Source organism: Cololabis saira, chromosome 6 (assembly GCF_033807715.1).
Source record: "Cololabis saira isolate AMF1-May2022 chromosome 6, fColSai1.1, whole genome shotgun sequence".
Classification (NCBI taxonomy): Eukaryota; Metazoa; Chordata; class Actinopteri; order Beloniformes; family Belonidae; genus Cololabis; species Cololabis saira.
In genome coordinates this window covers 35,596,610-35,624,365 of record NC_084592.1, presented here as the reverse complement: position 1 = coordinate 35,624,365, position 27,756 = coordinate 35,596,610, and the positions used below count along the sequence as shown (strand labels likewise).

The 27,756-nt window shown below is 48.3% G+C and overlaps 2 protein-coding genes across 2 annotated transcripts in view; one reads left to right on the top strand and one right to left on the bottom strand.

Moving 5' to 3' along the window:
- Nucleotides 1-8,867: 8,867 nt before the first annotated feature.
- On the bottom strand, nt 8,868-17,738 carry LOC133445624 (uncharacterized). The gene is made up of 3 exons (XM_061722948.1): nt 17,699-17,738; nt 9,560-9,803; nt 8,868-9,438 (listed from the first exon to the last, which is right to left on the bottom strand). The coding sequence occupies exons 1-3, from the start codon at nt 17,736-17,738 to the stop codon at nt 8,868-8,870; spliced, it is 855 nt and encodes a 284-aa protein (XP_061578932.1).
- Nucleotides 9,762-27,756, top strand: part of gli2a (GLI family zinc finger 2a) — a 110,929-nt gene continuing 92,934 nt past the window's right edge. The window contains exons 1-2 of the mRNA XM_061724071.1: nt 9,762-10,081; nt 22,331-22,470. Of these exons, the coding sequence (XP_061580055.1) occupies nt 22,356-22,470 (115 nt within the window). The 5' untranslated portion in view covers nt 9,762-10,081; nt 22,331-22,355. The remainder of the gene's footprint in view (nt 10,082-22,330; nt 22,471-27,756) is intronic.

Sequence of the window (27,756 nt, the reverse complement as noted above, 5' to 3'; positions counted from 1 at the left end):
AAGACGATACAAGACATGGAAGACGATAGATGATGTGGAAGACGGCAGAAAACAGCAGAAAATAGTAGAAGACGTGGAAGACGTGGACAGTGGAAGACGTGGAAGATGGCGGAAAACGGTATAGGACGTGGAAGACGATAGAAGACATTAGAAGACGTGGAAGACATGGAAGACGACAAAAAGACGGCGAAGAGGCGAAGACAGTGGGAGACGATAGAAGAAGTGGAAGACAGTGGGAGACGGCGAAAGAAGACGGAAGATGGTAAAAGATGTGGAAGAGGTGAAAGACATAGAAGGCGTGAAAAATGTGGAAGAAGGCAGAAGACGGCAAAGATGGCAGAAGCCGGTAAAGGACATGGAAGACGTGGAAGACATGGAAGATGATAGAAGACTGGAAGACGTGAAAGATGGCGGAAGACGTGGAAGACGGTAAAGGACGTGGAAGACGTGGAAGACATGGAAGATTATAGAACACGTGAAAGACGTAGAAGACGTGGAAGACAGCGGAAGACGGAGGAAGAAGTAGAAGACGATAGATGACGTGGAAGACATGGAAGATGTGAAAGACGTGAAAGACGTGAAAGACGGCTGAAGATTTGGAAGACGTGGAAGACGCGAAAGACTTGGTAGACAGCGGAAGACGTATAAGACGTGGAAGATGATGGAAGACGTGGACAGTTGAAGACGTGGAAGATGGCGGAAGAGGTGATAGACAATAGAAGACGTGAATGACGTCGAAGACGGCAGAAGACGGCAAAGGACATGGAAGACGTGGAAGATGTGGAAGACAGCGGAAGACGGAGGAAGAAGTAGAAGACGATAGATGACGTGGAAGATGGTAGAAGACTGGAAGACTGGAAGACGTGAAAGACGGCGATAAACATGGAAGACGATAGAAGACGCGAAAGTCGTGGTAGACGTGGACGGAAGACGGCAAAGATGGTTGGAAGCCGGTAAAGGACATGGAAGATGTGAAAGACGTGAAAGACGGCTGAAGATTTCGAAGACGCGAAAGACGGCGATAAACATGGAAGACGATAGAAGACGCGAAAGACGTGGTAGACGGCGGAAGACGGAGAAGATGACGGAAGACGTGGAAGACGGGACAGTGGAAGACATGGAAGACGCTAGAAGATGTGGAAGATGGCGGAAGACGTAAAAGACGTGGAAGACTTGAAAGACGTGGAAGACGGCAGATGGCAGTGGAAAATGGCAGAAGACGGTACAGGACGTGGAGAAGACGGAGAAGATGACGGAAGACGTGGAAGACGGGACAGTGGAAGACATGGAAGACGCTAGAAGATGTGGAAGACGATAAAAGACATGAAAGACGTAGAAGATGTGGAAGACATGGAAGACAGCGGAAGAGGTTAAAAGATGTGGAAGCCGATGATAGAAATAAAAGACGATAGAAGACTTAGAAGACTTGAAAGACGTGGAAAATGGCGGAAGATGGTGGAAGACGTGTAAGACGATCGAAGACGCGTAAGACGGTGGGAGACGGTGGGAGACGGTGAAAGAAGACGGAAGATGGTAAAAGATGTGGAAGACATAGAAGACGTGGAAGACAATAGAAAGCGTGGAAGCAATAGAAGGCATAAAAATGTGGAAGACGTGGAAGATGGTGGAAGATGTTGAAGACATGGAAGCATGGGAAAATGCAAAAGACGGCGGCTGATGTGGAAGACGTAAAAGACGTCAAAGACGATAGAAGACTTGAAAGACTTGAAAGACGTGGAAAATGGCGGAAGACGGCGAAATATGGTGGAAGACAGCAGAAGACGTGGAAGACGATAGAAGACGTGGAAGACATGGTAGACACTGGAAAATGGTGGAATACATGGAAGACGGCGGAAGATGATAGAAGATGTGAAAGACGTGAAAGACGTGAAAGATAATGGAAGACAGTAGAAGACGTGGAAGACGGCGGAAGACTGCGAAATATGATGGAAGACAGTAGAAGACGTGGAAGACACTGAAAGATGATGGAAGAAAGTAGAAGACGTGGAAGACACTGAAAGATGATGGAAGACAGTAGAAGATGTGGAAGACGATAGAAGACGTGGAAGACAGTGGAAGACGTGGAAGACGATAGAAGACATAGAAGACATGGAAGACGGCAGAACACTGCAAAAGATGATGGAAGACAGTAGAAGACGTGGAAGACGTGGAAGACATTAAAGACATGGAAGACAGTGGGAGACGATAGAAAACATGGAAGACATGGAAGTCAGCAGAAGACGTCGAAAGATGGTCGAATACAGTAGAAGACGTGGAAGACGATAGAAGACGTGGAAGACATGGAAGACGACGGAAGACGGCGATGATGGCGGGAGACGTAAAAGACATAGAAGACAGCGGAAGACTGTGAAAGATGATAGAATCAAATCAAACTTTATTTATAAAGCACCTTTCATACATAAAATGCAACACAAAGTGCTTCACATAAAACAAATAAACATAAAACGTATTAATGCCCTGCCCCCCCCCCCCCCTCCCCGCACACACACAGACACATACGCAGACACACGGTGTAGACATGGCTGAGCACTGAGGATGGAAGACAGCAGAAGATAGTGGAAGACGATAGAAGACATGAAAGACATGGAAGACGGTGGAAGACGGTGGAAGACGGTAGAAGACGGTAGAAGGCGGCGGAAGGTGGTGGAATACGTGGAAGACAGTGGGAGATGATAGAAGATGTGGAAGACATGGAAGACATGGAAGTCAGCGGAAGACGTCGAAAGATGATGGAATACAGTAGAAGACGTGGAAGATGTGGAAGACGTGGAAGACGGACTTCCAGACAAAGCAAAGATTTATTATTTAAAAGTTAAAAGAACACAAGAATGACAAAAGTACACAGCCTGAGTGCCAAAACAATAAATTTATACTAATTGCGGCAAAAATAAATAGGCATGAACAGGCAAAGGCTTTGTTTGGCGGACAGAAAACCAAAAACCAAAGGAGGGGCGAAAACTCAAACCAAACCACCACGTGTCACGCCGAATTAAAGGGAGTGAGAGGGGAGACACCACCGGGGAAGCCTGCCGCACACCTCGCCAGCTCCTGTCCTAAAAAGGAAAGACAATTTATATATATAAAATATTTTTTTTATATAGATATAAAATAACTGAAACCAACTACAATACAAACAAAGAAAACAAAGTAACAAAAAGGATAATGGAACAAAACAAACTTAACCCCAAAACTCAAGCTGTGGGAGGAACCAGGAATAGTAGCTACACCGGTAACTTACCCCAGCAGCTGAATATTAAACTAAATAAGTAAAAGAAAAATAATTAACCAGAACGAATAAACCAGGTAATCAAAATAGAAATTGTGGTGGGATGAAGAACCCCAAGCTGCGGAGGCACACGGCAGAATTGCTGTGTGCACTTTAATCAGTGTCGGTACAATCAATATCAGCAGCTGCAAAAGATGGAGCGACTGCATCGGGGCTGGAGGCCGAGGAAAGCCGATGCCCAGCTGGCGGCTCAGGTCACCAGCCTCCCACAGAGTGCAGGAGGAAGAGAGGAGGGACAAACTGTGGCCCCGACAACTACAGCAGAACAGAGAGGAGGACCACTTTAATATAAGGCTGAAGAAAACTAGCCCAAAGGTATTAATAAAAAACGAGAAAAGCAGGCTTACCTGAGCGACGAGAGGTTCAACACAGCCCAAAACACAGTCACTGTCTCCCAGTGAGGGCAGAGAGCAGACCCCACACTTCTCAGAACCTCCACAAAGATGCACCCACAAACAACACGGCCGACACCGCTGTAACGTGATGTGGCAGCTGTCAAACGGCAGCGCTATAAAATTACTCCCATATAGTTGCACTCATGCCTACCTTACAAGTCCTGTTTTGTGCCAACAACAAGAACGCCAGACAGAGCCTTCACCCGATGAATATCAGGCAACACTGAGTGCACCAGCAAAAGCATGACTAGTTAACAGGTGGCACCGCTGCGCAATCAGTCCCAGGTGAGACTGATTGAGAGTGAAGGTGGAGCAGCACTCAACCTGCCACACGTGGAAGACGGCGGAGGATGATAGAAGATGTGAAAGATGTGGAAGACGGCAAAAGATGGTAAAAGATGGTAGAAGACGTGGTAAACAATAGAAGAGGTGCCCTCAAATCCAGTATTTATGCAGTCCTGTGGTTTTCTAGTGATGTAGTAATCTAGTTCTCTAGTCCAGTTTTTATGTAGTGCTGTAGTCCTGTAGTTTTCGAGTTATGTAGTAATCCAGCCCTTTAGTCCAGTATTTATCTAGTCATATAGTCCTCTAGCTCTCTAGTCATGTCGTGATCTAGCCCTCAAGTTCTACATTTATGTAGTCTTCTAGTCCTGTAGTTGTCTAGTCCTGTAGTGATCTAGCCCTTTAGTCCAGTATTTATCTAGTAATCTAGCCCTTTAGTTTTCTAGTCATGTAGTAATCCAGCCCTCTAGTCCAGTTTTTATGTAGTAATCTAGCCCTCTAGTTCTCTAGTCATGTAGTAATCTACCCCTTTAGTTCTTTAGTCATGTGGTGATTTAGCCATCTAGTCCAGTATTTATCTAGTCCTATAATCCAGTAGTTCTGTAGTCATATAGTCCTGTCGTTTTCTAGTCACGTAGTAATCCAGCCCTCTATTCCTGTAGTTTTCTAGTCATGTAGTAATCCAGCCCTCTAGTCCAGTATTTATGTAGTAATCTAGCCCTCTAGTTTTCTAGTCATGTAGTGATCTAGCCCTCATCTCCAGTTTTTATGTAGTCCTCTAGTCCTGTAGTTTTCTAGTCATGTAGTAATCTAACCATCTAGTCATGTAGTCATCTAGCCCTCTAGTCCAGTATTTATGTAGTCTTCTAGTCCTTTAGTTTTCCAGTTATGTAGTAATCTAGCCCTCTAGTCCAGTTTTTAATGTAGTTATATAGTCCTGTAATTTTCTAATCATGTAGTAATCCAACCCTCTAGTCCAGTATTTATGTAGTTATATAATCCTGTAGTTTTCTATTCATGTAGCCATCTAGTCATGTAGTTACCTAGCCCTCTAGTCCAGTATTTATGCAGTCCTCTAGTCCTGTAGTTTTCTAGTTATGTAGTAATGCAACCCTCTAGTCCAGTATTTATGTAGTTATATAATCCTGTAGTTTTCTATTCATGTAGCCATCTAGTCATGTAGTTACCTAGCCCTCTAGTCCAGTATTTATGCAGTCCTCTAGTCCTGTAGTTTTCTAGTTATGTAGTAATGCAACCCTCTAGACCAGTATTTATGTTGTCATATAGTCCTGTAGTTTTCTAGTCAAGTAGTAATCCAGCCCTCTAGTCCTGTAGTTTTCTAGTCGTGTAGTAATCTAGCCCTTTATAGACCCTCCAGAAAAACGCGGGCAAAAATCATTGATTATGCGGGCTAAAATCATTGATTATGCGGGCTAAAATCATTGATTATGCGGTTAAATGTGCAGGTTTTTTATGTGCTTTTATGCGGTGAAATTGCGGAATATGCGGGAAGTCGCGGAATATGCGAAATATGCAGGAAGTTGCGGATTCGGCGCTGAGCTCTTCCCTCTTCGCTCGCCGCTACTCATCATCATCATCATCATCATCATCATCATCATCATCATCATCATCATCATCATCATCGTTTATTAGTCAGACTCGAGGTCCATGATAAAAACAAGATTAAAAGAATGCTGATTGTACTGAGGGAATCCTTGTTAGTTTCTTGTCCTCCGCTTAGTAATATGCTTAATTCAGCGGGCTGTCTCGTCTGATCTGAGGTCGTAGACGAAAAAAAAAAGGTGCTCGGTGCTCGGGTGATTGCCGGGCGCACCGGCGCGGTGAGGGGACGACCCAGAGCTTCGTCACCCCATGCGTCCGTCGCCAAGGTCCCCAAGTGGACAGGAGTGTGCGCAGCGGGTGCAGTGGTACGCAGTCAGCGCGGATCCTGAGTCCACCGGCAGCCGCGCCCCCCGCGCAAGCTGGGGGCGCGGCGGAGACGGCACTCCTCTCACCCCCGCGGGTGAGAGCTGCTGTTTGGGGAGGTGGCGGTTTCTGTGAGGGGTGCGGAGGTCCCCGGGCGGGTCCCGCACGTCGCGACCGGGCGTCCCGACATGTCCCTCACAACACTTCCCCCTTTTCCAAACTTTATGCGAAAATGTGAATTGTGAAATCAAGCGAGCCCCGCATAATCCCCGCATAATCGCATATTTAGCAATATGCAATTATCGCGGGAAATATGTGCCCTTTTAGGAATAAATTTATCCCCGCGTAATCTGCGCCATTTGGTTGATTATGCAATGAATTATGCGATCGCGTAATCGCGTTTTTCTGGAGGGCCTACCTTTAGTCATGTAGTGATCTAACCCGCAACTCCAGTTTTTATGTAGTCCTCTAGTCCTGTAGTTTTCTAGCCATGTAGTAATCTAGCCCTCTAGTTCTCTTTTTGTAGTAATCAAATCCTCAAGTCATGTATGCGTCTTGTTCCGGAGTTAACTTGACCTCTCGTCCTGAAGCCCTCTAGCCTTCAATCATCTAGTCATGTAGTCCTCAGTTCTGGGGTCTTCTAGTTCTCATCTAGCATCTAGTCCTGTAGTTGTCTTGTTCTCTGGTCCTATAGTCCTCTAGCCCTGTAGTCCTCTAGTCCTGTAATAATAATAATAATGGCTTGGTTTTATATAGCGCCTTTCAAGGCACCCAGAGCGCTTTACATAGACCATTATTCATTCATACACATTCTCACCAGTGGTGGTAAGCTACATTTGTAGCCACAGCTGCCCTGCAGACTGACGGAAGTGTGGCTGCCATATTGCGCCAAATGGCCCCTCCGACCACCACCAAACATTCATACACATTCAAACACATTCACACGGGGCAAGGTGGGTAAGGTGTCTTGCCCAAGGACAATACGACAGCAACTGGGACGGAGCGGGATTCGAACCGCCAACCCTGTAGTCCTCTAGTCCTGTAGTCCTCCAGTCCTGTAGTTGTCTTGTTCTCTGGCCCCGTAGTCCTGTAGCCCTCTGGTCCCATTGCTCTCTAGTCCTGTCGTCCTCTAGTCCTGCAGTTGTCTTGTTCTCTAGTCCTCTAGTCCTGTAGGTCTCCAGTCCTGTAGTCCTCCAGTCCTGTAGTCCTCTAGTCCTGTAGTTGTCTTGTTCTCTAGTCCTCTAGTCCTGTAGTTGTCTTGTTCTCTGGTCCTGTAGTCCTCTAGTCCTGTAGTCCTCCAGTCCTGTAGTCCTCTAGTCCTGTAGTTGTCTTGTTCTCTAGTCCTGTAGTCCTCTAGTCCTGTAGTTGTCTGGTTCTCTGGTCCTGTAGTCCTCTAGTCCTGTAGTCCTCTAGTCCTGTAGTTGTCTTGTTCTCTAGTCCTGTAGTCCTCCAGTCCTGTAGTTCTCTAGTCCTGTAGTCCTGTCGTCCTCTAGTCCTGTCGTCCTCTAGTCCTGTAGTTGTCTTGGTCTCTGGTCCTGTAGTCCTCTAGCCCTGTAGTTGTCTTGGTCTCTGGTCCTGTAGTCCTCTAGCCCTGTAGTTGTCTTGTTCTCTAGTCCTGTAGTCTCTCACTCCGGTCTCCAGTCCTGTACCTCTCTACAGTAGTTGTGTAGTACTCCAGTCCTGTAGTCCCAGTGATCTGGGGGGTGTTTGGGGGTGATCTGGGGGGTGATCTGGGGGGTGTTTGGGGGGTGATCTGGGGGGTGTTTGGGGGTGAGTTGGGGGGTGATCTGGGGGGTGTTTGGGGGTGAGTTGGGGGGTGATCTGGGGGGTGTTTGGGGGGTGATCTAGGGGGTGTTTGGGGGGTGATCTGGGGGGTGTTTGGGGGTGATCTGGGGGGTGTTTGGGGGTGATCTAGGGGGTGTTTGGGGGGGAGCTGGGGGGTGATCTGGGGGGTGATCTAGGGGGTGTTTGGGGGTGATCTGGGGGGTGATCTAGGGGGTGTTTGGGGGGTGATCTGGGGGGTGTTTGGGGGGTGTTTGGGGGTGATCTGGGGGGTGTTTGGGGGGTTATCTGGGGGGTGTTGGGGGGTTATCTGGGGGGTGTTGGGGGGTGATTTGGGGGTTGATCTGGGGGGTGATCTGGGGGGTGTTTGGGGGTGATCTGGGGGGTGTTTGGGGGGTTATCTGGGGGGTGTTGGGGGGTGATGTGGGGGGTGATCTGGGGGGTGTTGGGGGGTGATCTGGGGGGTGATCTGCAGGGTGTTGGGGGGTGTTTGGGGGGTGATCTGGGAGGTGATCTGGGGGGTGTTTGGGGGGTTATCTGGGGGGTGTTGGGGGGTTATCTGGGGGGTGTTGGGGGGTGATTTGGGGGTTGATCTGGGGGGTGATCTGGGGGGTGATCTGGGGGGTGTTTGGGGGTGATCTGGGAGGTGTTTGGGGGTGATCTGGGGGGTGATCTAGGGGGTGTTTGGGGGGTGATCTGGGGGGTGTTTGGGGGGTGTTTGGGGGTGATCTGGGGGGTGTTTGGGGGGTTATCTGGGGGGTGTTGGGGGGTTATCTGGGGGGTGTTGGGGGGTGATTTGGGGGTTGATCTGGGGGGTGATCTGGGGGGTGTTTGGGGGTGATCTGGGGGGTGTTTGGGGGGTTATCTGGGGGGTGTTGGGGGGTGATGTGGGGGGTGTTTGGGGGTGATCTGGGGGGTGTTTGGGGGTGATCTAGGGGGTGTTTGGGGGGGAGCTGGGGGGTGATCTGGGGGGTGATCTAGGGGGTGTTTGGGGGTGATCTGGGGGGTGATCTAGGGGGTGTTTGGGGGGTGATCTGGGGGGTGTTTGGGGGGTGTTTGGGGGTGATCTGGGGGGTGTTTGGGGGGTTATCTGGGGGGTGTTGGGGGGTTATCTGGGGGGTGTTGGGGGGTGATCTGGGGGGTGTTTGGGGGTGATCTGGGGGGTGTTTGGGGGGTTATCTGGGGGGTGTTGGGGGGTGATGTGGGGGGTGATCTGGGGGGTGTTGGGGGGTGATCTGGGGGGTGATCTGCAGGGTGTTGGGGGGTGTTTGGGGGGTGATCTGGGAGGTGATCTGGGGGGTGATCTGGGGGGTGTTTGGGGGGTCATCTGGGGGGTGTTTGGGGGGTGATCTGGGGGGTGTTTGAGGGGTGATCTGGGGGGTGTTTGGGGGGTCATCTGGGGGGTGTTTGGGGGGTGATCTGGGGGGTGTTTGGGGGGGGTGATCTGGGGGGTGATCTGGGGGGTGTTTGGAGGGTGATCTGGGGGGTGTTTGGGGGTTGATCTGGGGGGTGTTTGGGGGGTGTTTGGGGGGTGTTTGGGGGGTGATCTGGGGGGTGTTTGGGGGGTGATCTGGGGGGTGTTTGGGGGGGGTGATCTGGGGGGTGATCTGGGGGGTGTTTGGAGGGTGATCTGGGGGGTGTTTGGGGGGTGTTTGGGGAGTGATCTGGGGGGTGATCTGGGAGGTGTTTGGGGGGGTGATCTGGGGGGTGTTTGGGGGGTGATCTGGGGGGTGTTTGGGGGGTGATCTGGGGGGTGTTTGGGGGGTGATTTGGGGGGTGATCTGGGGGGTGTTTGGGGGGTGATCTGGGGGGTGTTTGGGGGGGGGTTATCTGGGGGGTGTTGGGGGGTGATCTGGGGGGTGTTTGCGGGGTGTTTGGGGGGTGATCTGGGGGGTGTTTGGGGGTGATCTGAGGGGTGATCTGGGGGGGGGTGTTTGGGGGTGAGTTGGGGGGTGTTTGGGGGGGTGTAGCGGTGTGGTGGGTGTTGGTGTGAGTGTGGTGTGAGTGTGGTGTGAGTGTTAGTGAGTGTGGTGTGAGCGGTGGGGGCTGGAAGCGCAGCAGCCTGCGGACCTGAACACCACCGCGTGTCTCCGCAACAACAAGAGTCCAAACTGCAGGAAGAAAGACGCATGTCCGCGTGAACGGAGCGCTCGCACACGGCCAGACGGAGAGAGGAGCCGGAGGAGAGGAGGAGAGAGGAGGAGAAGATGGCTCTCAGGAAAAGTTATTCTCGATCCGAGGCGGTCCGAGCTGCGGGAGCTGCCATGCAGAGTCTGCTCTGAACTTTTCCTGGACTCGCTTGATGGACTTTCCCAGCGAGCTGGTCGCAGCTCGGTTCTAGCGGACGGGGTGTAGTGTTTTCCCGGAGAGGAAGGAGGCGGCTCTGAAGGTAGGACCCGGTTCTCTGGGCTCGGTTCTGATGACTTCATATCCACATCTGATCTGAACTTATCCGACACAGGAATCCAAAAAATGTTCCTCCCGCAACTTGATCCGTTCGGGAGGAGACGTGATCCGATTTCTGGGCGCCAAACTTCCTTTAAGAGTTAAAACTTTTGGTGTTTAATGTTCTGATCAGCATGCATCAACTTTCATTACAGCGTTTTCATCTGGTGGCTCCGACAACTGTCACCCCCACACCTCGGTACCAACATTACAAAACACTAACTTAGTTCAACATAGTATCACTTTTGATGTAATCTTTCTTTTTTGGTGGTTTTTCAATCAGTTTTCCAAAGAACAGCGCTGCAGTGAAGTAGGTTTCAGGTTGGTGCTCGGTTGGGATCTTTTCAGTTTTTATTTAATAGTTTTCAAACCACGTGACCCAGTTACTAAACATTGAAGCCGAATTGCAGCATTCGGAGAGACAAGTACAAGTAATAGCTTTGTTATTGTATGTAAGGACATTTTGGTTTTATGTAAATATTTTGAAGTGAAAATTATATTTTTTTTCAACAATTTCCACTTCATGTGGTCCAATGACCCAAACCGAGCCAAGCTTGATACTGGCAGCACATAAAGAGACATGCATTTAAAATGTAGTTAAAATGAAAGAACTCCTCATATGAGTTTAAGAAAAACTTGGATCAGTTCATTTTAAGTTCCTATCAATATTAACAGATCTTTTTATTTTTTTTTTAAATTATATTTAATTCATTTCAGAGCTCCTTCTGTTTTATAAGAATATTTATATTTATTAATCTTGTAAATATATATACTACAAGATTACATATTGCATATTTAATATATTATATATACATATATATATATATATATATATATATATATATATATATATATATATATATATATATATCTATAGGTTTTCCCAGAAAATGAATTTTTTCAGCAGATTCAACACTTTGTGACTCATAATCGAGCCGGAATTGAGCCTGAACCGAATCTGAACCGAGCATTGACCGAACCGGAACCAAGCTTGAACCGAGCCGGAACCGAGGCTTTAAACGACAAATAAAGCATCTACGATGTTGGATGTGAGCCTGAATTTGGTGGCTGGATGTTCCAGATGTTCCACAGATGCTGGACCTACCTGCAGGACAGGTGGACGCCTCTTCATCTTGTTTCAGGGCGTCCTGGTTTTTTATTTAGCGGCTCCGATGAGGCGATAACTCACGTCTTATGTCATTTGAGGGATTTTTTGCATTTATATTCATGTTTCGTGGAGAGTTTTTGATGGTTAATCATTTTCATGTAATTTTATTTATTACATTTCATTCAGTTTTTGTGTCCATAAATGTTCGGAGTTACGGTAACTGTGGGGAACAAATACGAGACACTTCTTCTCATTTCAGTTGATGACATCTTCTACGTCATCTTAACATATTTATACAACGTTTTCAAATTTTGATCAATAACTTCCCATCATGTGACCTTAAATGAAGCTTAAACGTACTACGAGAGGCAAATAAGAAACATCTAATTTTGTTATTTGAGATCAATTTCTAATTTATATGAACATTTTTATGTTTTTATCTTTTATTGTCCAGTTGATTCCAAACTAAAGCCAACTTTAATGCTGTGAGAGACAAGTACCTTGTTTTTATTTAACTTGAGGCCTTATCGTTTAATATCTAATCGTCTGATATCTTATCGTCTGATATCTTATCTGATATCTTATCTGATATTTTATCTGATATTTTATTGTCTCGATTTTATCGTCTCGATTTTATCGTCTTTTATCGATATAAAAAATTGAGCAGGTACCCCTGTACACAGAGTTGTTGGTAAAATCACGTAAACTTCTTTTTAGACCCTTTTTAGACCCTAATCTAATTGGGGGAGATCATGGGAGTTTTCCAAAGAACAATCCTGAATTTGGTGGGACCCTCAGATATTTCTGGGTAATATGCACCAACGCCGGTGACGACAAGAGAACCAACAACATGTTTGACCGGACCAAGACAGCGGACGTGGGCGATGTCATGAGTCCTGGTGGAGGCAGGACCGTAAAATCAGATCAGAGAGACGTGATACGGGGCGTCAAAGAAGATGTTTGGTGGAAACCAAAGCTATGTGACCGGTTCACTGCCAACTCAGACTGTGATCCAGTCTCACCTTTGTCGTTTCACCGCCACCACACAACCAGAACGGCAGTCCTGGTCCGATAAATGTGGAGACGTTCCAGACTGGACTTAGAAGGTTAGTTTTTAACCGGTGAATACGAGGTGGCCGGTTGGTTCCTGTGGTTTCAACACGGGCTGAGAGGAACTGAGTCGGGCATCTGAAGATCAGGAGCTAAGCTTCGTCAAGTCACTCACGCTTGTTGCCTTTATGCTGACGCTCGTATCATACTTGATGTACTTTAGATCTAATCCCAAAACCAGGCCTCGCTGGACGGCTCTGGGGACGGCTCTGGGGACGGCTCTGGGGACGGCTCTAGGGACGGCTCTAGGGATGGCTCTGGGGTAGGGGTGGGTATTGGGAAGGACCTCACGATACGATACACATCACGATACTTGAGCCACGATGCGATACACATTGCGATATCCAGATTATGCGATATCCCGATTATTATATTCTACATAGTTCACCGAAAAATTTAAAAATGCATTACATATCTTAAAATCCAAGTTGTATATATGTTTTATTATAACTATACAAGCTAAAGTTACAACTTATTTGTATATGTTTTTCATATTATTTACATCATATGAAATTAACATTAAATTTAGTATGAGGTTGCTTTAATTATGTGGCAAATGATAATAAACACAAGAAAGATGGGTACTAAAACCAAGGACAGGCACAGTGATCAGTCAGTATAGATATAAATCCATAAATAAATAAACCTCTGTCCATTATTTTTCATTTTTTAAGGACAAGCAATTGTGTTATATAAAAAATAAATTATAAAATGAAATAAAACGTGAAATAAAACCTGAGCTCAGTTGCAGGGCCCTCCCAGGGTTGGTAGAGAGTGGCAATGCCCAGGACTGTCACTTAGGTAGGAGCATTGGGTGATATAATGGGAAAAAAATCGGGGATAAAAAAAAAAAAAAAAATCGATATTCAAATTTTTAATATCGATATTGAATCGGCTGGAAAAGTATCGCGATATATTGCCATATCGATATTTTTGCCTACCCCTACTCTGGGGACGGCTCTAGGGACGGCTCTGGGGACGGCTCTAGGGACGGCTCTAGGGACGGCTCTGGGGACGGCCCTAGGGACGGCTCTAGGGACGGCTCTGGGGACGGCTCTAGGGACGGCTCTGGGAGATGTGGACCTTTCTGTTGAAAGATTTACTGTTTGCTCTGGATGCTGCTCTGGACGCTGCTCTGGGGGCTGAGCGGTCAACAAACACTTCACGCCTTTGTGGGGCCTTTTAGCGCAGTATTTGCTGTTGGCTTTTACACCCGTCTTACATGCGCCGCTAATGATCTCCAAACTCCGGCTGGACTCGTGAGCCCCACTTTCTTGTTTTAGATGTTTGTCCTTGTGAGAGAGAAAGTTGTTTTGATATCTGAAAATCAAGCGGCTGCTTGGATGCTGTTCTTGTTTTAATGAGCCAACGGAACCAGGAAACCTGTCGGTTCTGAAGGAGGCGCTTTTGAAGAATAATTCAGCTAAAAGTTTCACACATTAATGTTGCTCGTGGAGCTCTTCCCCAAGCGGAGTGCAGCATGTGTGTTTTCCGGCCCGATCAGGGATTTGCATGAGAAAAAGCAGAGAAAGTTTTAGTGCGTTGGTCCTTTTGTGAGGGATGAAGAGCTCCAGCAGTCGGAGCCGCCGGAGGCTGAAAGGACGAAGAATGGACGAGTCCTTTCAGCTCATTCACGCTGCGTTCAGGCGCTCCGCTCCACTGCGTTCAGGGACCGCCAGGACCCGGCTTTCATCTCCCTCAGAGCCCCGCTGCATTCACACCTCAACATGACCCGCCTCTTTCCTGAAAATCTTCTGATCGGGTCTTTGTGTCCAAACGACGACATTCTTCATCCCGACCAAAAATGTGGGCAACCCCCAGGTGCCCCATGATTGTGCACCTGTGCGTGGTCATTTCCTGTACGAGTGATCCCTCCACCACCGCTGTCGCCCCTCTGCTGCCATAAACCCAGCACGTTATCGGGTCAACATAGACACGCACACCAGTTCCTAGGTTCCGTCTGAAAAAATTAAAATGTCTTCTTTTCCTAAGTTTCATAGTTTAAAAAGTCCCAAACTTTGCCCCACGGTTCCCCAACGGTGCTGTTCACGTGTGCTCTTACATACTTCTGACGACTGAAGTCGCTGCAGCAGAACAGTCTGACAGGAAGCCGGTCAGCTCGTAGTTGGTTCTCTAGCCTCTCGGCTGATGTCTTTCCCTCTTGGCATGGTGTATTTTGTGGCACTTGTGTTTCTTTTGGCTTCATATTTGTTAAATAAATAACGGCACATGGCAGTAAGTGTATATCTGTGGGTGTTGGAAGGTTGCTGGGGTGAGTGGGGGGCTGCAAATACCGATGAAGTCTAGCGTGCCGGGATACGGAGGAGGGTGGGTGTGTGTGTGTGTGTGTGTGTGTGTGTGTGTGTGTGTGTGTGTGTGTCGGGGGGAGCCCCTCCCCCTCCACCACAACCACCCACTCCTGCTGAGTAAACTGAAAAGTTGAAGAAGAAGAAAGAGCCTCCAGCAGCAGCTCGTCTTGTGATGAAGCCGTCAGGAACGTCGGGGGGGCGTTAGCGGGGACATGTGGGCCGGCCTCTGAGATCTCTGTGGTTCGGCTGGTGGGGCCCATCCAAGTGGCCTGGCCAACAGTTGATCATCAAACTGCCTTTGCATGCAGCTGGTTATCACTGCCACTGATCACAGCAACGGACACCTGAGGTATTCGTAGAAACGGGTCGCCAGGGTTAAAGTTGGTTGTTGGAGTTCCTCTCATCGGCCTGTCATGTTCAGGCTGCGTCCGGTCTTCCCACGTCGTCATGAATGAGTCCAGACGGTTTCATGAAGGTCGGTCATATCGACCTCTGAAGTTTGAGTCACAAGCTGAACGTCATATATTTGCCACTTAAGGCCAAATATATGAGAACCTTCCAGACCGACCAGACCCTCCCAGACCAACCAGAACCTTCCAGACCAACCAGAACCTTCAAGACCAGCAGACCAACAAGACCCTTGCAGAAAAATCAGACCATTCCAGACCAACCCAGACCGGTTACGTACTCGTGGTCTCTCAGTTTACATATTATGGTCTGTTAGGACTTCAGCAGCTCAGGTGTCTGGAGTCACAGCTGGCTGTTTCAAATCAAATCAAATCAAACTTTATCTATAGAGTAGGAATGGGTGATATTTTACCGTTCACGATATACCATCCAAAAAATTCCTCACGATAAGAATTTGTCATCTCACGGTAAAAACGATAAATTCCCTTTGATAAAGTTTTTGTGTAAAAATTATTTATGGTTCTGCGTTAAATCCACAACGTACGGGAAGGAAGGAAGGAAGGAAGGAAGGAAGGAAGGAAGGAAGGAAGGAAGGAAGGAAGGAAGGAAGGAAGGAAGGAAGGAAGGAAGGAAGGAAGGAAGGAAGGAAGGAAGGAAGGAAGGAAGGAAGGAAGGAAGGAAGGAAGGAGAGCAGGAGGAAAGAAGGAAGGAAGGGAAGAAGGAAGGAAGGAAGGAAGGAAGGAAGGAAGGAAGGAAGGAAGAAAAGGGGAGAAGGGAGAAAACAAGGAAAGGAGGAAGGAAGGGAGAAAAGAGGAAGGGAAGAGGGAAGGAGAGAGCAGGAGGAAAGAAGGTAGGAAGGAAGGAAGGAAATGAGCCTGAAAGAAAGAAAGAAAGAAAGAAAAAGAAAGAAAGAAAGAAAGAAAGAAAGAAAGAAAGAAAGAAAGAAAGAAAGAAAGAAAGAAAGAAAGAAAGAAAGAAAGAAAGAAAGAAAGAAAGAAAGAAAGAAAGAAAGAAAGAAAGAAAGAAAGAAAGAAAGAAAGAAGGATAAATTCCCGTTGATGAGGTTTTTGTGTAACAAACATGGCGGATCTGAGAGCGAGATAGATTTATAGTTGAAAAGGTGTCCAAGTTGAATTGGTATTTTTTAATCGTTATCGGGATAAATGCCGGAAATTATCGTGATACATTTTTTAGTCCATACCGCCCATCCCTACTATAGAGCACCTTTCATGCATAGAATGCGGCACAAAGTGCTTTACATAAAAACAATACACAAACATAAAACTTGTTAATGCCCTGCCCGCCCCCCCTCCCCGCACACACACAGACAGACACAAGCACACCACAATTCACCCAAGTTGCACACACAGGCACATACGCAGACACACGCATCTTATAAATATGGTTTGACAACGTTCTAGTGGAGGTCGGTGGAGATGGACTGGTCTTTGTAGCCAGAACCTGAAGGTGGGTAGAGGAACCAGTTTTCCTCCCCGCCTGGACTTAGTCAGACGAGTACAGCGGCGGGAGCTGCTGGGTTTGGCATCCGTACAGCGCTTTTAGATCAGAAAAAGGGGAGAAAAGAAACCTTCTTACAGAAGCGCTGGATCCACCAGGTCAGCTGTTCGGAGCGCTGATGGTTAAAGAACGTGTTCTGGAGTGTCTCTGGCCTGCTGAGGAGAGGGTTCTGGACTCAATTGTGAGTCTGTAACGGCTGTTTAAAAGGCTGTAAAAGGCGAGTGGAGAGAGGTCAGCGGCGTCAGCGACGGCCCGCTCTTCATTCATGTGTAGAGCTCTTCACTGAAGACCACTTCCTCTGATCACCGCCGCCGCCGGCGCCAGACAATCCACGCTTGTTTCAACGCCCCCCTCCAGGCAACACGCCCTTTCTCCTTTAAGTGCCTGAGGTTAAAGAGGATCGCATCACATCCGGGCGGACCGGGCCGGGGCTGGCCCGGGTTCACAGACATGAGCCCCCCCCCGCCCCCAGAAACAGTTTCACAATCAAGCAAGCGCGGCCCTCTGAGCTAACGAGGTCCACCGCGATGGAGGGCCGGAGCTAATGGGTCTAATGGGTCTTAATATTAGACACATACGAACTCAGATGAACAACATACACCTTTTTATCAGCCTGCCCGTTACTTGTTTGACAAAAATGAAACCAAAAGTAAAAAATGAATAAAATGAAATGTGCAATCCTATGTATCCCCTTCCCGCTTCCAGAGGATTTAGAAGAACCAGCCAATTGCTGCTTGATGAACTGGCCATCAGCAGGTTTTCAGACTTCTACAGAAGCAGATGATTTGGCGGTTTGTTGGTCTGAAGTGTTCAGATTCAGTAAAGACAGTTATCAGTCTTCCCTGGAGTGGATGTCCCAGATCCGACCGCATGATGCTCAGAAATACTAAAAATCAAACCAAGAGCTCCATCTAAGAGCCTCCAGACCTCAGTGACGATGTCAGAGGGTGAAGTCCATGATATTAAAGTTACAAGACTCAACATGCGACATTCTTACTTGGTAAGAATGTCGCATGTAATGTCTTACTTGGTACTTTACATGAGTCGCGTAACTTTGTAAGTTTGGTGCCGGTGTTGTGATGGCAGCAGCGTTTCGGGCCAAACTCACTCTCATCGGAAGTCCAGTTTCCTGAAAGCAGGAACCTCATGGTTGCCCACTTGCAGGCGAACAGCGGTGGTCTGGGCAGGGAGGTGTTTTAGGGAGAGCGGTTGACCAAAATAAACGTGATCATGAAATGAAGTTCACGTCCTGGTGCTACCGCGGTGCTAACGAGCTGTTCTACTGCGGTGCTAATGAGCTACATCTCCAGAGAAGCTCTGCAGGTCCTGGAGGTTCACCCTCCGTTGCCCCTCTAACTGGTTGCCATGAACTCACGACTACAGAACGGTTCTACCGTCAGATTCCCAGCATGCTTTTAGGCATGTGGTCTGGTTCTTTAAGAAGAGGCAGTGACTGGGTACATGTGGAGGCCACGAGAGAGGGATCAGAGCGGCATCTGTTTGTGCTCCAGACTGCGAGTGTTGGGAAGAGGACGGTTCGGGGTCTGGAGGCGGTGATTTACGGCTGGCCCTCCCACCGCCGCCCAGGCAGGGCTGCTGGGACCTGCTGTTTCCATCGAGGCTTCGGAGTCCAGCTGACTTGCTGCCAGGCCACAGACTCCTCTCAGAAACAAGCTTGAGACAACAGAGAGCATCGAGGGGATGGCGACCTCCTAAGACCGCCTCCCTCCTCGCATTTTCTTCCTGTTTTTGTCATTTTCCTGTCATGTGACCAGTTTCATCCGATCTAGGCAGACAGATGTCCTCACACTTGTCTCCAGAATATTCTGGTCTAGGCAGGAGTTCATGGTCAACTTAGCACCTGCTGGATGCCCAACCGCCCCAAACCATCACCACCCGGCTGCCGTGCTCGGCTCGGAGGTGTTCCTTCGGCTGAAATACTTTTCAGTTCTGATTTTATTAGAGGCTTCTGACGGTTGCGTGATGTAAACATCAACTGGTGACGTGCTGTGTCAGCTGCTCAGTTTGCTGACGTAGCTGCCGCCGATGACAGCTGAAGTCCAGCGGTCGACGTGTGAACAACATTCGAGATCAATGACCTGAACAAATGTTTCAGAGAGGAAACGGCCTCGTAAGGTGGCAACGGCGACAGCTGTGACCCACACACACACACACACACACACACACACACACACACACACACACACACACACACACACACACACACACACACACACACACACACACACACACACACACAAGGGCTGTGTTGTCCCTTCCTCTCAACGACTAGGCCCACGTGGACAAAACTTTTTACCTTTATGTCTTTACAGTAAAGTTTCTCCACTTTGTAATGTTGTCGTTCTGTCGAGGATACCAAAGGGGAAGAGGTGAAAAGGTGAAGAGTTATGTGGTCTGTTTTTTTCCTGAAAAGATCTGGAATACTAATTGGGAACATAAATCAGAGAGTTATCTGCATATAATTGGACGTTGCTATTAATTAACACTGGTGGCACTGGGTGTTATCATGTACAATCAAAGAAGTTCTTAAACAGAGCCTTGTGGTACTCCTCAGATGCCTTAAAGTCCAGAGATGCTGATGCTGAAGAGGATAACATGAGGATGAAACATACTGATCCCTTCCAGTATTATTTCAGGTCTGAAATGTAAAAAATTATGAATATTAACAAACAAAATGAAATCCAAGATTGAATAACTTTGGGTTCATATTGTCTGGAAGAAATAAAAGTAAACAAAATTTAAAATATGAAACGCTGACATCATCATAACAATTTTAGCTTTATTTTTACGCAAAACACAGATTAAATAGTTATTGGCCGAAGCTTCTCAAACTAGCGCATGTTTCGTGAATTAACCATGTTGGTGGATCTGTGGAGTCTCCACATCTGGTCCCTGTGGGTGGAGGAAGTGAGGAGATCAACCACAGGATATTGCAGTATTAGGAAGGGTCAGATGCAGCTGGGGGTAAGAGCTCGCCCGGGGGCTGTCCTCTGCTGGATGCCTCTTAAATTAAGTCAGTTGTTAGCTTCTCATTACTCTGAATCTTCACTGACGTGCTGGATGATGACTGGCTTTCGGTATGGGGTCGAACAGGAAATGACGCAAACAGATGGGAGGCCTAAACGTAGAACGGGTTCAGAGTTCTTATTTCAAAAAGAACGACACTACTAATCTCACTCGGTACGGTTACTCATTCTGAAGATGGTTGAATGAGTTTCAGGGTTTATGGAGGAGCCGCCAGGCAGCAAAGAAATCCAGGCTAGCTAACCTGTACGCCCGCGTCTTAACTGGCGTTTTCAGTTTAACACTGTTGTCATAACAGCTTAGATGAAGATCACGTCACATATGGAACCCCTTTAATGCAAAACCGGGTTATTTCCAGGAGGTTCACGTACATTATAGTTAGTCCAGGTATCAACGTCAGGGACTGAAGTGGGAAAAGCGCTGCTCTCCAGACGAGAGGAGCTGAATCATCCGGTACATCTTCACATCGATGACGAAAACACAAAACTATGTAAAACAAAGCTGTATTTTGACTTTAAGTGTTATGATAACCTGCATGGACGTGGGAAACCTGAGCCTCCCCGACCCAACTCCTCCATGGGAGCCAGAGGAGCTGGTGGAAGAGCTGGTGGGGGAGCTGGTGGAGGAGCTACCAGCATGAGGAGCGCTTCACTGAAACATGGGGAGGAAGGAAGTATGAAGAGCAACGCTGGAAGTCTTCGGGGAGAGTCCTTGATGTGTGTTTACATTCCTGTCGGTGTCGGTGACGGAGAAGCTGAGGAATGCTGGTGGAGGACAGGAATGCTGGTGGAAGACAGGAACGCTGGTAGAGGAGAGGAACGCTGGTATACTGGTACTGATTGGAATATTGATTGGGTTTGTAGGAGCTCAGAGAGATGAGGAGGTACCAGACCATGGAAACATTTAAAAGCCAAGAGTAAGTTCTGTAAAGAACAGGCTGCCAGTGAAGAGATCCGTATCACACCGTCTCGTCCCCGTTACCAGGCTGGTGGCTGGATTCTGGACCAGCTGGAGACGGCGGAGGATGCACTGGTCCGTCCCTCTGTAAAAGGAGTTGCAGTAGTCCAGTCTAGGAAAGATAAAAGCATGAATGACCCCTTCAAGGACATCACGGGGAAGACAAGGCTTAAATCTGCTAATTGGCCTCAGACCACACCTGCGGGAACATCTGCTGACGTGATGCAAGATGTTCAGGAAATGAGGATGTTAGCAGGAAGCTTTTGGAACGGCGCTGCTGCGAGCGCTGGCGTTTTCGTTGCCGGGTCTTGCCCGAGCCAGCATCCCTCATCCTCCGGAACGACCCGTCCCCGTGGCCAAGTCTGAGGACGATAAAAGCCCATGAAAGAGCCTGTTAAAGTCTGTCACAGACGTGATGTCACGGCGTTTGAGGCGTCCAGACGGCTCTCGGCGGTGAGCTCGTTTGGCAGCGGCTAAAAGAGGCAGATGCAGCCTGGACCCGTTAGTGGCCCACCTCTAATCGGCTTACAGGCAACTGGCACCTCCAACGGGCCACCGTCAAGGAGACATGTTGGAACGCCGCATGAAGCCAAAGCAGCACTTCACAGGTCCAGCGAGCGGTGACGGGATTACTGGACGCCCACATCACGTATCGCTCACTGGTCCTGACTGAGGACTTGGCCTCATGCGTCCGCGTATTTTAATTTGTCCCTTTGATCCGTCCGTTTTCTTGTTCAGCAGCCAAGAACCAATAATTTCCCCAGAGCTGTTTTTGATGTGTTGTTTTTGGGTTATTAACACGTTTATGAGGGCTAGATGGTTCGATCGTCTTCATTCTTGGAGGACATCGTCATGACGGCAAAGCTTTCCAAACATCTGTGAGGTATAAAATCACATCTGAAGACGTCCACGTTCCTGCAGCAAAAACCACATTTTCTGTTCGACACCGGATGGAAGCTAGATGGGCGTCTTCAGTGTGTAGGCTCCTCCCATCGCCCGGAACCATCAAAACAAGCCCACCTCACTTCAGTCACGGCAACCTGGCTATCGTAGCTTAGCTCAGGCTAACCAGACGGCTGCATCACTGTCAGTGAACGGACGTCGTTGCGTTGGATGTTACCTGGGGACACACCCTCAGTGGTCCCCAAGCCTGGTCCTGGGACACTGTCTCTCTGTTCTAACACTCCTGGCTCAACTTAGCGGACCACTGGTGGATCCATGTAGACCTGGATGACCAGCTGATGGGGATCCGGTCCGGTGTGTTTGAGCAGGGAAACGTCTGAGCCTTGCAGAATGGGGGGCCTTGAGGACCAGGCCTCAGAAACTCCAAAACTTAAGGTTATACTCTCAGAGCTCTTATTTTAAAGATAAAACGTGTGTTGCTAACGGTGCTACGGCATAGTACCGCTGCAGCAGTCCAAGGGGACGGAGCTCAGTTAGCCGTTGTATCAGTTCATCTAGATGTCCTTCTCGCTGACCTGGTTTGGTCCTGGTAGGGATGGATTCCGGCATCTTAGCGGCTCAAGCTAAGCTAGGCTAACTGGTAGCAGCTGCTCCCGCTGGGTAGCCTCCACCACCTTCCTCGGGTTGAGATGGTTATATTCGTACATACTTCCTGATTAAAGTCATCGCACACAAGCCCCGCCCCCTGACCCATCCTGCAGCTGGTCACGGTGGGTCGTCCTGGTACAGTTTGTTGGTTAATAAAGTTACATTAACGCCTCGCTCTTGTCTCCAGGAACGGACGGACGTCGAAGAGCAGCATGGAAGGCTCCGCCCCCACATCCGCCCACAAGAAGGAGTGTAAAGCTTCGGGTCTGGATGGAAGCGGCTTCTCAGAGCTCCCCAGAAAACCCTCCCCAACGGCTCTGAGCAGAGGTAAATGTTCTCTCTTGTGTTAGGAGGTTAGTTTCTTGTGAGTGAGACGAAAAGGTTGGCGCTTCCTCGATTATGAAGCAAACACAGCCTCCGATGAACGGCGGCGCCGATGTGTCAGACAAGAATAAAGCCTGAGCAGTGGGGTAGTCTTAAGTATCCCTTAATTGTCTCCAAAAGATTAAAAGTCACTGCCAGGTGCTAAGATCATCAGCAGGTGTGCAAATCTCTGGAAGAGCTGATGTTCTGGCGGTTTGCTGGTCAATAACACAATGCCAAGAGGGTATGACATCAGCAACTGTTGCTGCACATCAATCTGGAAAAAAATTATAATAAATGTGTATCACACAATGGTGTTCCGTTAACCTCGGGGGTCCGAAATCAGAGCCCGCAATGACATCATTGACCGGCTTCCAGCGCCAGCGATACTGAACTCTTGATTCATAACAGCCATGTTGGGTTCTGAGGTTGGTCGGGTTGCCTCCAGAGGTTCTGACCTCAGGGTGCCGGTGGGGAGGCAGATCAGTACCCGGCGCCATGTTTGGTAAAAAGCATTCGCACAGAAACAGCTCGTAGCTGCTGTCAAGCATGGCGGTGGAGGCATGATGCTCTGGGTGTAGAACATCCTGAAGGAACGGCACTTACACGTTACTGCTGTAAAATCTCTTAAAAGAATAAAAACATGGTAGAAATAGATCAGAAATAAGCCACTAGTCTAATTGAGAGCCACCGTGATCACAGTATTTTAAAAAGTGTTTTCACATAAAAAACTGTGGCCTAAACGTAACTTTCAGAAACGGCGGGCGGTGAATCTGCTCATAAAAAGAGTCCGAGCTGGAGATGGAGGCCGGCGCATTTCAGAGATGTCAGAGAACGGGAGATGAAGAAGAGCTATAATGAGGGCGAAAGACCTTGTTCTCACCTCCCGAGTATAAATGTCATGAATTACTAAAAAGTGGCTGGCGTTGCAGTGGACGGCACGGTGCATCAGATGCCTCAGATAAAGGCTGGGAGGACGGAGGACGAGGGGGGGTATCTTTGAAATGCTAACAAGACTTGCTAAGACATTGTGGCGTTAATGATGACTTGGTGGCCTGCCACCAGACGAGCCGCAAGCTTTAATTGTTTAGGGATGCGCGGTGAGAAACTAGGGCGGTCCGCCGCGTCCTCCCTGGCACCTCCACAAAGAACCCACCAGTTTTTCAAAGAAGAAGAAGAAGAAGGGGGCATGAATTATTCAGCCATGGACACAGTTATGACTGTTGTGTGTCACGGAGGCGGTGGGGGTGGAGCCTATCGACCTCGCTGTGCTCAGAGATGGACTCTGAGCCGTCGTAGGTTGTTTGTGCGGATGAGGTAACGCGTCTCGACGAGGGCTGCTATAACGGGGTCATAATTAAAAGATGAGCCCTCATGTTTTCATTAGCCGTGATGAAAACTCCTCATAACGAGGTTCCTGGACCTTGTCGGGGGCCTCTGAGGTAGCATACTTATAAATAAGTAACGCCTGCTGGAGGACCCAGCCGGCCGCTGCTGAAGGGCCCTCAGAAGGACTCCCCGGTATCGAGTCCAGGTCCACCGCAACCACCCGCACCGGTTACGGTTTCATGAAGGGCCTGGTGGCCTGCCATCACAAAGATCACTCAGACGCTCATGGGAATGCTAAAAGTAGGACGTTATGTGTCATTAGATCCTATTAACGCTCTGGTTTTACAATATTGATTATTCTTTCTGTTCTCTGATTATTATGCATGTGGAAGCAAAATGTGGGACACGTGTGAATAACTGCAGACGCCTTGTAGGATGAAACCAACTACTTTACTTAACCGCACACTTCCTTGCGTTTTGAAGGGAACCAGAACCTCTCGGCTGCATTATTCAGTTCAAAATCAAAGAAAATCGGGGCAGTTTGGAAAATACAATTTGTCTTAAACAAAGACAACACATTTCCTTTGAGTTTTATTTCTCTGCAGACCACACCAACTCAGATTATTTCATGTTTGTCTTTGCCAGCTTCATTTCATCTGGTAATATAGTCCCATTTTTGCATTTTGGGTCTGCAATATGTTCCAAGAAAGTTTGAAGCTTTTACCACTTTGTAAAGTTTTAATTTTCTCACTTAAAATGTCTTCTGGCATCGAGGATACCAGTGATAAAGAGCTTCCGGAGGTATCTGCCGCTCTTCCTCCTCTTCGGGAAACACATCTGGAATACTGATTGGGAACAAAAACGAGTGTGTCCTCTGCATATAACTGACTTTTGTATGAATGAACACCAAATTAATGTTAGCATGTAGAGTTAGAGAAACTGCTGCTCAAAGACTCTGGGGTTATATCTTTTCACACCGCATGACTCTGCACTTCCTGAAGGCTAGCTGCAAAGTCGCACCCAAAGAAACGTTTATGGTAAAAGTCATGAGCCGTCAGTGGCCGGTGGCCTTGGCCCTTCCTTTAACCTCCTTAACAGCACTAAATTGTGCTGTACTTTTTTTTTGTGGAGGGGGGGGCATGTTGCCTGAATTTAACAGAAAACACAAGAGTAACGTGGAGAACCATCCTCAGAATGTCCTGCTGTCAGCTGGTTTATCTCATGACCTGTTTATTGGGGGCCAAGCGGCTCCAGTTTCATCCGTCCCTGTGATGAGGTGGTGGTCATGTGTCTGGTTTCTGATGGAGTCAGGATCACAGAAAGGCCACGGCGGGAACTGCCCGTCCTTCTCGGGGCTTCCTGGATGGTTGGATACCCACATGCATCCGCCCCGCTGCATGTCCCGTTTCGCGGCCTCGACAGCTGAAACCCGATTCCCCGGGCCTGGGATTTACAAGTCTGCATTGGCTCTTGCTTTGCCATGTCGGTGGAACTTGTGTTGGGATTAGAACCCCGCGTCCAGGATTGTAAAACATCTCATGGTTTCAAAGGAAACCCTGTAGCTGATGCAGGAGACTCGTACATGCTGTCGGGTTGGCGCCCGTCCTTCGGCCTCAACTTCAACTTCTTAGTTTAAGACTTTGAACTTAATTAAACTACACATTTTAGGGTTGTCTTGTTCTTAAACAACCTTTTTTCCATCATCGGTTTGATAAGGCCGCTGGACCGCTGTGGACCGTCGCGGTCCGTCGCGGTCCGTCGCAGACCATTGCGGACCATCCAGTGTGTCCAAATCCTCATTCTCCAAGTCTGGTTAACATAAATGTTAAAAAACACATTATGGTGTTCAGCGCTCTCTAAAAGGAGGGAAACCTCATAGATGAAACGGTTTCAGGAGAGATCAGAACCACCTATGAAGGACGCCAATCAGCCTTTTTATTGTAAAATCCCAGAAAGAAACGTCGGCGCCGGGCACATGTGGGAACAAGCAGACAGCAATCATCAGCTGTTCTTCAGGCCTTTCAGCTTGGAAGCCCTCGCCTGTGAAATGCTCCTTGTGGTCCTGAGGTCCGATGACCCGTCTACAGTAGGAACAATGTTTCCGTGCTCAGGTAAAAGGTCCTGCCCAGTCACCCCGTTGTTTCCAAGGCAACCTTCCCTGCTGTTGTTTCTGGCTGAGATGGGCGTCCTGGTGCATGTTGGGTTTCTGTCTTTGTGGGCAGAGGTGCCAACATTTCTTAAGAAGCGGAAGAAAAATATCTGCTGAATATTAATGAGCAATGAAGCCCCCCCCCCCCCCCCCCCCCTCCAACCGGATGCTGGTCCTCCCTAAGTGGGGGCCGAAGGATGGCGTAGTCTTCCTGGTAGCCCAGCGTGACCTGAGGTAAGGAGCTGAGTTTTGATCGAGCTTATTGAGGCTAAGTCCAACTTGCAGCTCAAGTCTGAAGTTTCTCGCTCTAAGGTACTCTGGAGTGGGTCGCCCCGCGGCAGAGAAAATAGTCCTCCGCCCTCTCCTCCCCGTAGACGGGCCTCCTCTAAAGGGAGGACCACTAATCTTCCTGAGAAAAAGGTTTCTGACTTTCTTCTCTGCTCGTTGTGCTACTTAGGTTCCTCCAACCGGCCGAGAGATGAGGAGGTGGGGGTGTGTGTGTGTGTGGGGGTGGGTGCTCAGACCCCAGGGTTATGCAGGGATGGTTCCCAGCCCGACCTTCCTGGGAGGCTTTAACCTGCGTGGATTAGGAGTAAACTCCAGGTCAAGTAACGTTCCTCTTGATAAGACTCAGAGCCCTTTTATAGTAATCAATAATCAATACTGCCTGATACTTGAGAAGACCTGAGACCAACAGGAAGCCTGTTGGCCATGTCTAAATACTACTGGCCTTCCTGTGAGGGTCTATTGGGGACCAGAACTCCTGGGTGCTTCTTCTGTCCCAGAAAAACTTTACATCTGATTCCCAAAAGTCTGCTTTGCATAACCGGAGCGACCGCTGGTCAAATACCTTGATGCCAGAGTCTGGTACAGCTGCAGAGTCTGATAACAGGGGATCATGAAGAACTGGACACAACGGAAAGTCCTCTTATCGTTCCAGCCTTCCCTGCTGGTATCATTCAACTGCCTGCTGAAGCAAATAAGTTCCCGTCCCCTGACCAGCTCTCCTGCCCTCTTTGGACATGAAGCGCTCCCTCAGGAGGAGAAACCAGATGCTGGTCCTCAGCAGAGGGGTAGACCTTTGCTGGTCTGGAGTATGAATGCAAACCTGCACCTGAACAAACCTGCAGACCTCTGGACCCATGAGACCAATGTGGAGATGTCTGGTCTTCATGTCCAGAACCATGTTTGGAGGAAACCAACAGAACCACCTCAGACCCACTGTCAGGGGCGGTGGGGGAGGATGCTGGTCTCGAGCTGGACACCTGCCAGTCATTGAACGGACCATGAACCCCTCTGTAGACCAGGGTCTTCTAGAGACAACTTTTATCTACAATCAGATGCATTATAAAAGAAGTACTGACGTTCACCTGTCATGAACGATGAACAACCCGACTCAATAAATTTATTTTAAAAACATATTCCATGAGTTCTAAACTAAATGTGCTTAATTTGTTAACAGTAAGAAAGAAACCCGACATGTTGGCCGACATTCATTAACCCTGTTAGTCTGGACAGCACAGACCTGGTCCATGCTTCTTCGCACCTAAACCTACACCTAGACCTACGCCTATGCCGTATCTGTAGTCTATACTGCTCTGCTGTTGTCTGCTACTCCAACTAATCCACTTTAGTGGTTGGGGCAGTTATGCCCAGGGCAGTCGGAGTGGCCGTGGCAGTTGGAGCAGTAGGGGCAGTCGGGGCAGTTGGGGTGATGTGGGGTTCAACTAGGGCTGGGCGATATGGCAAAAAAAGTGATCACGATTTTTTTT

Bases quoted from the DNA above. Each gene is read 5' to 3' on its own strand.
- LOC133445624 (XM_061722948.1), bottom strand. From the start codon at position 17,738: ATGAGGTTCCTGCTTTCAGGAAACTGGACTTCCGATGAGA. The intron at 9,804-17,698 runs GTGAGTTTGGCC...TTCTTCCTGCAG, and splicing joins AAACTGGACTTCCGATGAGA to TTTGGACTCTTGTTGTTGCG. The intron at 9,439-9,559 runs GCAAACACCCCC...AACACCCCCCAG, and splicing joins GATCACCCCCCAAACACCCC to ATCACCCCCCAAACACCCCC.